A 13,281-nucleotide genomic window follows, 5' to 3' on the forward strand; every position below is an offset into this window, starting at 1 on the left:
TAAAGCTTAATTATTGTTCTTGAGTCTTCCCGGTAGCCCTGTCATAACAGAAATATAATAATAATCATTGCATTTGACATAGTGCCTTATCACATCTTCGAGACATCTCAAAGCACTTCACAGAATATACTGTAAAGTGAGTTGACTGTATATTGTGTGGGCGAAACACAGCAGCCAATTGTGCATAGCAGTGGCCCACAAACAGTCGTGGATTGGATGACCAAATTTTTTTTAAAAGGGATTATTATCTCTAGAAAAGTTAACCGCCAATCAACTAACAAGGTTTCAATTTACTGCTAGGTAAATAGAGGCATATGGAGTAAGGAAACTTGTCCAACGTTTCGATCTGCCAGGAATCAAACCCAGTTTCACTCGTTTGCCAGGTGAGTGCTCTAACCACTAAGCTACGTTACTCCACATATAAACATGAGCAGTGCACAATTGACTATTACGATATAGCAGGCCCCCAGTGTATCCTGAATGATGTATTCGAGCCTGGGACTAGTGAGGAGAAATCTTTAGAAAACTTGGTTTCAGTAGCTTTTAGCACTTTTTTCATGGGGAAGATTTTGAGAAGTGCAATTTTTTCCAAGAATGAAATTCTGCGCACAATTATGGTGGTCTACATAAAACGTATCACCATTAACACAGGCACCAGTTTCTGGAGAGAAACAGATGGTGGGGGTGAAACTGCTTTCCATAAAGCAAAATGACTAATGTCAGAAGAAATGCTTCTCCATTGTGATCCATATTTTTGTGTCAAATTGACCTTCGTTACCCTATGGATTGGGCAGTTACAGGTTATGGAAAACCAGTGTTTTTTAAAAAACAACTGCAAAATGAAACTCCCTGATTGATAAGAAAGTCTTGGAGTTGATATATAATGTGAAACAATTTCATATTTTGTGCAGGCATTAGTGATGGATCATCATTTGCTACTATTCTAAATTTGCACAGAGAATTCCAGGGACGACAGCAGTGAGATGCCCTAATCCTGACATGAAAGTGATACTGGCCATAAATTATGCCACCACAGTAATGCTGACTGCTTTTATTGGTTACTCTGATAAAGATGCCAGGGGTTTCACACACAATTTTTACAGGCCATTCACTCCAACTAGTCTGTCATTTTTATGCTGCACATGAGCCTCCCTCCACCTCTCTTAATCCCCTCTCCTCCACCCATTTTCCCTTTACACTTAGGCATACGTTAAATTTCCTCCTAAAAAAAATATTGAAGTGTTTTACTTCGTCCGCAGCTTCCGCCATTATGTCTTTATGAGTGGTTGTTGCTGTGAGATGCAAAATAAAATCAGTAACTCATGTCTGGATGTCTGGGTAGATTAAGACCTGAGCCAATATAAAATTGATGAAAATTGCAGGGAAATTTTAAAATTTTGTGGAAAATTGCACACAGCAACACACAGAGAGAGAGACACACACACATTCTCAGAGAAACAGAGCGAGAGACACACTCAAAATACATGATTGCTGTTTTTAAGATTCTAAAGGAGCAAGACAGTATAGATCATGACAGATTGTTTCAGCTTATCCAGAATAGTAGAACCAGAGGACAGGGCCTGCGATTGAAAGGGGGTAAATTCAGAACGACTCTACTCAAACACTATTTCAGTGAGCGCATAGTGAACCTGTGGAACAGATTAGGTACGTTTCTTTTAGGAAATAACATGGGATATAGTACATAGGTAGTTTGGGACATATGTGCATCGGACCATCAGGATGGTAGAAGGTGAACTAGATGGACCTTACTCTTTTTTTTGTCCAGCACTTCTTATGTTCTTATGACACAGACACACACACACATTCGTAGACACAAAGAGACACACAGATAGGAGAGAGACACACGTACACACACACACACACGAGTGAGAGAGAGACAGACACAGGAGACACACGCACACACACACACTCGTAGACACAAAGAGACACACACACAGGAGAGAGACACACAAACACACTCACAGAGATTCACACATCGAGAGACACTCCCAAACATACAGAGGAGAGACACACACGCACACAGAAACGCTCACAAACTGCAACAACAACAACTTGGATTTATATAGCGCCCTCCACGCCGGACGGCATCTCAGAGCGCTTCAAACAGACTCACATGCAGAGGAGAGAGAGAGACGCACAGACACTCACAAACATGTAGAGAGAGAGAGACACACACAGACAATCACAGCAGCCCATTTCCCGCTTGCTCTGCACTGTGCTTGCACGTCCACAGCCGCTCCGCCCACAGTGACTGACTTCAGATAAACAGCCGAGAGGCCCTGAGCTCACTGTGTGTACAGATGCCCAGGGCCAGAAACGACATTGTTTCAGAAATTACATTACGCCTTGGGACGTCCTCCCGACGTGAAACGCGCTATACAAATGTAGTGTTGTTGTTTAGTCATTTACCGTGGAGGGCGCTGTTTATAGCGGATTCTGCAGGGGGAAATGCGGCCACATTTTTCTATTGCCCCAGATTAAGACTAAAGGGAAAAAAATGAGTCCTGCAGACTACAAACTGTTCATCAAACCAACTTACTATGCAGAATTAAGTGCTTGTTTCCTGAGGGTGTATTATTCCAGCTAACTTCTAATTGAATCTTAACTCAGCGGTCGCTGTGAACTGAGATGCTGTTGACATTTGGAATGTTCCCACTCAGATGGTAAACAAACACACTTCTTCTTACACAACTTTCAAAAGTGTCAAACATTTGCACGATTGGAAATTGTAGCGCTCCCACTTTTTCTCCCCCCTCCCCGCCCCCCCCAGCACTTAATTCTTTGAATTTCTTTGTAACGTAGGCTTCACACATATCAACATGTGTTACATATTTGCAGGAATTAGAATTGATCCAGGACCTAATTGATTCATGTAGCCAGAAAACAGTTGTTCATCTCCATTTACATCACTATTATTAAATCTTCAAATCTATCTGAGCTAACATTTAATAGTCCCCTCATCAAGTATCTGTTTAATTCCCTTTTACAAAAAAATAATCTATTGGACTCGACCTCAACAGAGGCTTGTGACAGAGAATTCCACATTCCAACTCCCCTCGGGAAAGAATATTTTCCTAACCTCCCCTTTAATTCGTTTTGTGAGTTAACTTAAACGTGTGTCCTCTCATCACCAATTTATAGGTGTCAACCTGGCTAAGCTGGTAGCAATCTCACTCTCAACTCACTTCTAGGTTCAAGCACCATGCTGGGACTTTTAGCTCATAGTCTTGGTTGACACTTGAGTGCAGTGCTGGGGAGTGCTGTATTGTTGGAGGTGCTGTCCTTTGGATAAGACATAAAACTGAGGTCCTAGTTGCTTGTTCAAGTGGTAGTTAAAGATGCAATGACACTATTTGAAAGAGAAGGGAATGTGCAGGCCAGCAATCTCCAGATAAAGTTGGTCATTCACTTTATGGCTATCTGTGGGACATTACTGTACACAAATTGGCTGCGGCATTCATCTACAAATAGTCACTACGCTTTACAGTAAATCTTGTGAAGTGCTTTGAGACATCTTGGTGACGTGATGAGGTACTATATCAAATGCAAGGATTATTAATTAGTATTATACTCTTTCACCCCACCATCTGCGATTGGGCCTTCAGCCTCTCTGCCCCCACTCTTTGAAACTCCATCCCACAGTCCCTACACCTTGCTCCCTCCCTTGTCTCCTTCAAGGCACTTTCCAAGATCCTCTTCTTCGACTGCGCCTTCTGTCAACCCCCTACCCTCTCTGCCTTCCACCTCTCCTGATCCCAAACCCCTGCTCGGTTCAAAATCCCTGACCTTGGGACGTCCTCCCGATGTGAAAGGCACTATACGAATGTATTTTGTTATAATTTGGATAGAAAGAACAGGTTTTATATTACTTCATTATATCAAAAACATCACCAACACCAAAAAAAAAATCATATTGTATCGTGGGGTGGTGTCTCGGAGCACCTAGCAGTGGCAGGAGGCGACCCTAGGCACGGTTGAAGAGAAAGATCTTCTGGTTTGATCTAGGTACTGGGAAGGCAGAGTACTAGAGGCAGAAAGTTCCATAATTTGGGGGTGTGGTGGCTGATGTCACGGCTGCTGATGTTGTAGTGGAGGGCATGAGGGATGTGCAGGAGGTAGAGCCATCTGAGCGAAGGTGGTGGAGTGGGAAGTTGGCAGGTGTCAGGGCACGTGGGATTTGTACATGAGTGTGAGGATCTTTACATTGATCCATTCTGTAATAGGGAGCCAGTGGAGCCTGGCAAGGTCTGGGATGCTGGGGTATACTTTTGTGGGAGTAAGGATACCGGCGGCGAAGTTTGAATTGATTCGATTTTATCAATGGTGGAGCTGGGGAAGACTAGCGAGGAGGACATTGAAATAATCTCTAGCCACTTGGAGGTAATTGCAGTCTGATATAGTCATTATTATGTGGGAAAACACAATAGCTGCTCCCACAAATAGCCATTAGGTAAATTAATCTGGAGAATTGTTAAACAGGACAGTGTCATGCTAAATTCCAAGCAATGCAAAACTGTTTGAAAGTTGTGGAATTTACCTGTAAAAATGGAGAATGGAGGTTATGACTGAAAAGCAGAAAACTCATTTTTAAATTTGGAAAAGAAAAGTTTAGAATGAGTAAAAGATAAATAAAATGTTGTTTAGTTTGGTGGGTTACATCATACAACGTATCTTTAGTTTCTAAGATTCTGTACACTTGAACAATACAGACACTTATGGGACAGAACAGGAAATTAGATTAGATAGGTCCAGTCGGGAGTCAACGTGGCATAGACTAGATGCACTTAATAACTTCCTTGTGTGGTGAAATTTTAGATTCATTTGTTCAACAGGAAGAAAGGAATAAACTGTGTCCTTACAATGTAGACCAGTCACTTTAACCCTTGTCTTCAAATCCCTCCACTCCTCTGCACCCCCCTACCTCTCTGACCTCCTCTCTTCTCACAACAGTGCCCGTTGCCTTTGTTCCTCCGGGTCTGGCCTCCTCCTTGTCCCCCGAGTCCTCTGCTCCACCCTCAGTAGCCGTGCCTTCAGCCACTATGCCCCGAGACTCTGGAACTCCCTTCCTCACTCCCTTCGCCTCGCCCCCTCTCTTCCTATTTTCAGGTCTCGGTTGAAGACCTTTCTTTTCGACTGCGCCTTTGGTCACCTTCCTCCCCCTCCCCCTGGCTCGGTCCCGGGATCCATTACTGTCAAGCGCTCTGAGATGCCATCCAGCGTGGAGGGCGCTATATAAATCCAAGTTGTTGTTGTTTAACGTCAGTAGTGCATAAACTTTTAGAAGCCATGATGTTAGATAACATTAATAATTTAGAGAGGCATGGGTTAATTGAAGATGGCTGGCCCAGATTTATAAAAACTGGATAAATTGTAATAGTTATTGAGGAAATAACAGTATTGATAAAGGTACAAAGTATTGATCAAGAGACTTCAGTGGATTCAATACAATTTACATTTATATAGCCCCTTTTATAGTTTTGAGATGTATCAAAATCCATTATCAAGAGTTTTTGACACTTCTGAAACCATTGATAGTGCTGGCTGGGTACTCAAGCTGGGATTGGGAGCTGAAGGAGCTGGGAGTGGAAAAATGATCAAAAGCACAGTCAAAAGAGGTACATGTTGAGATGGGCCTTTATTTTTTGATCTGCTGGGTGTCTGACACATGCGGAAACCCATCACCACGTTTAAGACTATCGAAACCAAATAATTCCATGCATTCCACCTACACATTGAAATTCCCTTTATTGGAATGGAACCTGTCTCTGGATGGACCCATCCTGATGACCTAATTTCAGAGTATTAGTTGTAGGCTGGCAAGACCCAAGGTTTTGCTCCTAATGCCTCCAAAATGAACTTGTTCTCCAAGCAGTTCTGCAGTCACATTTAGAGGGTCCTGATCATCTCCGAGACTTTCTTTACTGAGAGGGTAATCAATGATTGGAACAGGTTGCCAGGAAAGGTGGTTAAAACTAGGAGACTGGACTTGTTTAAAACGGAGCTTAATGTTGTGGTGGGGGAGTGGTAGAGTGGATGTTCTAAAAGGATGAGACCGGATGGGACAAAGGGTCTTCTTCATCTAAACCAATAATGTGAACCACTTTCCACCATAATCCATATGTTGGAGTTATTCGACCTGTTCATTGGAGAATCAAAACAATGATTATTTTTCTTTGATCTAAATAGGATGACTTAGCACAAATTAAATTTGTACTATTCCTTTAATCATTGCTAACTGATATTCTCTAAACTGCAGAAATCATTTTGTCATCAATTGTGACATTACAATTTCTGCAATTTTCAGTCACTGTTGCCATTTGCCAGACGTCCTGTAGCTCAGTGGTTAGAGCACTCGCCTTGCAAGCAAGACACCTGAGTTCAATTCCAGGCAGGGTGAAACCTTGGGCAAGTTTCCTTACTCCACACAGAGCCTAATAATAATCCCTCAAAAAAAACAATAATAAATTGGTCATTTTCAATCCACGACTGTTTGTGGGACACTGCTGTGATTAATTGGCTGCCGCGTTTTGCCCACAAATATACGGTCAATTCACTTTACAGTTTATTCTGTGAAGCTCTTTGAGACGCAGAGAAGGCGTGAAAAGCGCTATATCAAGTACAAGGATTATTATTATTATTTTCCCCCTTCTAATTTTGTTTAGCATTGAGATGTGGTGGTTGAGTGATGCCAAGATTCAAACAGAAGATTCTTTAAAATGATCAACAAATAAAATGAATGCTCATGGTATCAGCTTTTGATCAAAGCACATTGTACTTATTTCCACATGTATAAAGCATCAAAGGAACTCAATGTTATGTCTGCTGCACAATGCAAGTTTCTCACTAATTGCAGATAGTATGTGGTTATTTTCAGGGTTCAAAGTGTACTGGAAGCAGATGTTCTCCTAATATTTGGTACAATTGCCAATTAGATATGTGAGGTTCAGATATTTCCAAAGCAGCTTTGATTGAAGAGTTTAGTTCCAGTATTTTGTAAAACTAAAAACAATAGAGGCATTCAAATAAATTTCTAATGAATTCCAGGTTGATCTACTTTTATGACTACATCAAAAATACTTGGACTTTGTTTTGGACGTAGTGTTGTACTTTGGTGGAACAGATGTGTTGGAACTGACCGACATCTTAATTTTAGGGCAAGAATTTACCTAGGGAAGTGCATTGCAAATACAAATAAATTAATTGTCAACATTAAAAATGAATTTGCTACTATGTGGAATGGGGGCAGCTGACCTCCAGTACAAAAAGGAGTGGTTAGGTCACAGGCAATAGTAAATCTTGATGCTGACATCACTATTAGCCACATCTGCAGCTGTATAGATAATTAAGATAGACCACCTCCCCAGTGACATTCAGGGGTTTCCTCTGGGTGGGTCAACAAGGAAAACAAAACATTTTTGTGAGGCAGAGGCTGGGAATGTGTATAGTATTCCAGCCTTTTTATAGTAAGGGCAGAGTATTTGCTTGTGTTCAGGCTTGGGGGTGGAGGGGAATAAAAAGACTTTTGGTAACTATTCATTCATAGGGGGTTCAAAACAAGTTCTGAACATCATGCAAGTGGATGTGCTGGAAAATGCAAAAACTGGAGCAACAAGGACTGAGAAAATCCTGAAAGTTGCCCTTTTTGTTTTCATAGCCACTACGATAGTTCTCAGTGGTATTCTCGCACTCGGTAAGTAGTAAACAAGCACTGGAAATGCACTTTCTATTGCTTCAATTTTTAACTAGTTCACATCTGATTGTGAAGACATTAGAATTGAATCTTGTATTCTAAATGTGGCAAAAAGGTGACACTTTCTGATCACTCTTTGTTGTATGTGTTTTAGGAGATGTGTTGAAACTGTACTGAAGCTATAGTCGTGTTACTCTTGTGATTGTAGGGGAAGATTGTTATTTAAATGCTGCCTCAGTTTAAAATGGTCCTGCATAACACAGGAATTCTTTCGTACATATGGTTCGAAAGAAACTAATTTTACTGTTGTTGTGAATTAAATACTGTGTACTAATAATCCTTGCATTTGATATATGGCCTTTCATGTCAGGTGCACATCTCAACCTACTGTAAAGTGTAGTGACTATATTTTGTAGTCAAATTATAATTGCTTATCACACATGATGAATGGATATTCTCAGCTCATTCTATTCATTGCTAATTGTCTTTTAATTCCTAGCTTTTATAAAATATATAAGTGCTTGCAAATTCTTTCAGCACATTAGCTCAAATGTTTTATAAAACTACAAGTCAAATACGTTCATTGGAAAGCCCAATAGATTTTTTAAATTAGTACTTTGTGGTCCCACAAAACGTTTTTGTTTGTTACACTAAGGGTGGCAGCCTCCAGCTGTTTTACATTAAGGTCACGGCCATTTAACAAAACTGTTAGTAAAACATTATACATGGTTCTGTTGTGAACCAGAAATGAAGCAATCCTATTCATGGTAACCATTTTTAAACAGTTTTTTGCATTTTCCGATTTCATTAGGATATGACTTATAAATGTGTCTCAGACAATCAGTACTAGTCAATCAGGGACATAGCCCATAAACATCAGAGATAAACAACACAAATTAGGAGGTGCTCATACCGCTACTAACTTATCTTAAGTCCCAATGTATACAAACCCACCGCCCCAGAGGGGAGCTAGAACCAGCACAGAAACCACAGGCCAAACTATTACTATTTGATTCTGACTTTAACAAGAAAACAGAATTTCAAGCATGTGGATGCTAAAAGGGATTTGATTCTTGTGTTGCACCAGTTATCCATCTTTTTCATTTTTTGGCATTCTTCTTGGATATGGACCTACTTCAAAAAGTGCAGTATTTCTCATCAAATCTTGTTCTTTTGCTCTAAGATTTGGTTTTATGTCTCCAATTCATTACAAGGGGAATGATGCATTTTTGGAAGTGGTATCCTTCAGGTGAGATATAAAACCAAAGTCTTTCTGCCAGTTCTGGTGATTCGATGCCATGGTATTCTTTTCACCAAAATTGATTAATTGCTTATACACGTAATTATTTTATATTACTATTTCATTAAAATAATTCAATTGTTAGACTACCTCCAACAGGTACCCTCTCCAACATCAAGAAGAATGGGTACTCAGCAGTGTAAATGCTGTTGTTGTGAAGTAAGTTCTCAAGTTGTACAGAAACTCTGGTGTCTGCTATACTGACTGATTCTTCTCTTCTCAATCATTCCGAATTACACTGATAGTGACTGATCAGTGAGCAGAGCTCTACGCTTCTGCTTGAGAATGCAATGTGCACACAGGTTACATTACATGATAAAAAGGCAATGAATAACCGACTCCTTGCTGGACCTGCTGTGAAAATACAACAAACCTTGTACAGACGAGGAAAAACAAAATCAGCAACTAATGGAATTTTAAATCAACCATTTATTTCTAGCTTCTTGTTCATCCTTGCACAATTTAAAACCTCCCCATCCCACTCCCCGCCCCCAGGCTGGTCCAGTCAGCATTATCTGGCCTGAAATTGCACAGTGGGAGCACTCCCTCTTTCTTAAACTGTGCCATGTAGTTTTCTGGAACAATTCAGTGCTGGCATTTTTCAAAAAATCAATGTAAGTTGCCTTTAGCCATTGTTTGGATGAAACTATTTCCCATTGTACTTTTCTTTTCATTTTTTTCTGATCATGTATTCATTTACAGCTGGGAAAAACATTATAAAGCTTCATTCTGAAGAATACTGTGTGACTGCTGAATGCACTGAGGCTGGTAAGAAACTATTTCTGTTCTTCTTTCACAACAATTGTCAGAATTTTGAATTCACTATGCCAAAATCTTGTCAGGTTTTGTAGTAGAGATGAGTTTGGATGTACCAAATAATTACAGTGCAACCCCATTATAACCTACTTCATCATAGTGTGAAGTCACTTATAACCCAGTGCACTGTTCAATACACTGTTCAATACACGTTATTTTCATATTAACATTTGTTGTGCAGGACGTGGGGTTGGAAGGGACTAAATATCAAGAAGCTGACCATTTTTAGCTTCTCACGCTAAAAGAATGGCCAACCTCTGGATCACCAACAGTGTCACTTCCTGCTATGCACAACTTCAAAAGACAGTAAGTGGTATTGACAGTGACTTGATGAACCAGAAGTTGGCCAGTTTTCCTTTATGACCCAACTTGTATACGGGACATATGTGCAGTAAAACCCTCTATCTCGCATCACCATATAGGTAGGATTTTATGGATCCCAAACACGGGATTAAATAAGGCTTCAGTGTATTATTGAAGTGACTATTATTCAAGGCATTTTTGTGTGTGTGTACATCAAAGTGAGGGTTTGTCTGTGTTGGGGGAATGCTTTGCTTTTCACTGGTTAGCATTTCAGACAGAGTTATTATTTACAGACGGCTACAGGATGCATCTTATCTTCCTTTTTTAAAAAAAAACTAATTGGAAGAAACAAGTGTATTTGTGTTCGTTCCAGCTCTTTCTGTAATTCTGCAGTGCGGAACTTCAATCTCGCACTCCAGGTGGACTATGTGGAATGCTTTGAGGTGTCCTCCTGACATGAAAAGAGCAATATACATGTAAATTGTTGACAAGAAATTCAACCCTGCTGAGATTGTCTATCTTTCTATTTACAGCTGTTTTTATGTTTAACAATATCAACTGGTCTGCTGATCCATGTAACAACTTTTTTGAGTTTGCTTGTGGGAAGTGGCTGAAGGAGAATTCAATTCCTGATGAGTACTCAAGCTATGGAACATATAAAATGATTAGCAAGAGTGTCAAAATCATGCTGAAAGGTAGGCTCATTATATTACATATATATATTTCGACCCAATATGCGATTACACTGTGGGACAGTCATTCCAATTATTTTTAAAATACTATGCAGAATTAGTGTGACTGAGTTTCAAATGCCTTTTATCCACCTTACCTGTGCAATTTTCTTCGGTACCATGCCTCCAGTCACTCTCTCCACTTTACTAACACAAGCTAAGATCTTAGTTCCCGGTGTACATAAGCACAAAGGAAAAAAATCAGTGTAAATTTTATGAGTTTGCCATCTTGTTTATTGGCCCCATAGAATGATAACATTGTAGAATGTTACAGAATAGAAACGAGCCATGTACCCCACATCAGCTGATCTAATCCCGTTTTCTTGTTCGCTCCTCTTCAAGCAGCTACCCAATTTACTTTTTGTAAACAAAATATGGATTCTGCTTCAACTACAGTTTGTAGCAGAGAATCCCTCGTGCCAACCCCCCTCTCCACGAAGAAATATTTCTTAACATCCCTTTAATTCCTCTGGTGGTTATGTTCTGTTCATTGGGGGCCTGCCCTCTGTTTACTAGCTGTTCCATTATCTTTCCTGGTGTTTCCGGGGTTGGTGGCAGTCAGGTAAATTAAACATTGAGTGTCTGGGGCCAGCACCAAAACAGGAAATTCCTACTGGTAATTGTCAAGCTCTTGGACAATATAAACTGTCACCATTATTTCTGAAAAATGGAATGGAATGGACTACTGATCTTAACTAAGTGAAGTGTTATGAGATCATTACATCCATATCATAAATGTTCTAAAAGGAATTTATGACATTATTGTACATCGAGCACAGTAATCAATCGTTTTGAGCTAAACAATGTATATGGAGAACCGGAATATATTCTTTCTGATAGTCAGTAATTCACTGATTGGCTGAATAACTTAAGTCATTTCCATAACCATTTTCTAACATTGTTGCCAAAATTGAAGGGTAATGTATAAACCATGCAGAACTGATGGGTTATGCAATAAAATGCAGTGAATTTGACACAAACTCACTTGATAAGATGCAAAGCATGCAGAACCAATGGAATGTGACACAGTGTGTACTAAATCTGCCTTTCTATGTCAGGCCCTTCCCCCCCCCCCCAATCTCCCAGCTCAGGCTCCCATCCTATCTTTGTAAATAGCTTTGAAACATTCTTCTACGTGCAAGTCTAAGTGTAAGTGCAGATTGGTAGTGTTATGTGCGATAAATCAATCTAAGGAAAAGTTGTGAGATTCTAAATGTGTTTTCAATTTTAAAACTTTTTTCTTAATAATCCTTCTCAAAGCATTTGACTCATTTCCCTCATTAATTATTCAAGTATGAGCTTTGAAGGTGACAACTTGTAAACTGCAGTAGTTGAGCCCCGATTCTATACTCCCTCATCCAGTTGCTCGACCTTCAGCTAGGGTGACTGAACAGGAACCACGGCTGATTTCCCATCCTTAACATGGGATAGTCAGGCCAATTGTAGTGCCACTTTTCATACCAGGCTAAGATTCGTTAACTCAACATAGACTTGAGATTGCACTTCGGACTGTGTGGCTCAAACATTCGTTAAATAAATTTTCCGAGCTATTGGGGATCCCATCAACTTTTTTCATTATTATCATTTTACTTCAGAATTTAAACTTTTGTGACACTGGAATTTTGTAAATGTGGATAACGCCTTATTCTTTTCTCCCGATGTGAAATGCGCTATACAAATGTAATTTTGTATTGTATTTGTAATTCACCGTGCTGATCAGTTCAGTTGGTAGCACTCTCACCTCTGGGTCAAAAGGTTATGTGATCAAGCCTCAGTTGAGACTTGAGCTCACTAGGCTGACGCTAGCAGTACAAGGGGAGGTCTGCATTGTTGGAGATGCTGTTTTTCAGATGAAACTTTAAAACTAATGAACTAATGTTCTGTCTACATGTTCAGGTGGATATTAACAATAACATGAAGAAGGGAATTTATTCTGATGTTTGCCAAACAATCCTCTCGATAAATTGTTTTTTCATGTTTGGGCCCTTTGTGGACCTTTTTTGTGTACAAATTTGCCTTCGCATTTGCTTACAGATATAGTCACTTCGCCTGACAGTGATTGGGTGTGAAGTGCTTTGAGCAGTTTTAGATGTTATAGACCCAAGCACAAAGATTATTATTATTTTTGAAGCTCAATGCTTTCTAACTATTTACTGTATGCTCACAAATATAAAGTCAATTCACTTTACAGTATATTCTGTGAAGTGCTTTGAGACGTCTCGAAGATGTGAAATTTAAGGATTATTATTATTATAGTACTACCCAAACATGTCCATTCCAAACTTGTAATTGTTCATTTAAACATAGTTATTTAATAGTCGCAGACAGAGATCCATATTGCAGTATTTGAACTGTCGCACCAATATCCTATTGGTGCCTCATCCAAGTAAAATTCCTTCATGTGAGAGTGAACATCATTA

General features: G+C 39.8%; 1 protein-coding gene across 1 annotated transcript in view; it reads left to right on the forward strand.

Moving 5' to 3' along the window:
* Window positions 1-7,590: 7,590 nt before the first annotated feature.
* phex (phosphate regulating endopeptidase homolog, X-linked) overlaps window positions 7,591-13,281 on the forward strand; it is a 36,932-nt gene continuing 31,241 nt past the window's right edge. Inside the window, exons 1-3 of the mRNA XM_007910587.2 lie at window positions 7,591-7,711; window positions 9,714-9,779; window positions 10,664-10,825. Of these exons, the coding sequence (XP_007908778.2) occupies window positions 7,591-7,711; window positions 9,714-9,779; window positions 10,664-10,825 (349 nt within the window). The remainder of the gene's footprint in view (window positions 7,712-9,713; window positions 9,780-10,663; window positions 10,826-13,281) is intronic.

The sequence above is a fragment of the Callorhinchus milii genome, unplaced genomic scaffold (genome assembly GCF_018977255.1).
Source record: "Callorhinchus milii isolate IMCB2004 unplaced genomic scaffold, IMCB_Cmil_1.0 Scaffold4, whole genome shotgun sequence".
NCBI lineage: Eukaryota > Metazoa > Chordata > Chondrichthyes > Chimaeriformes > Callorhinchidae > Callorhinchus > Callorhinchus milii.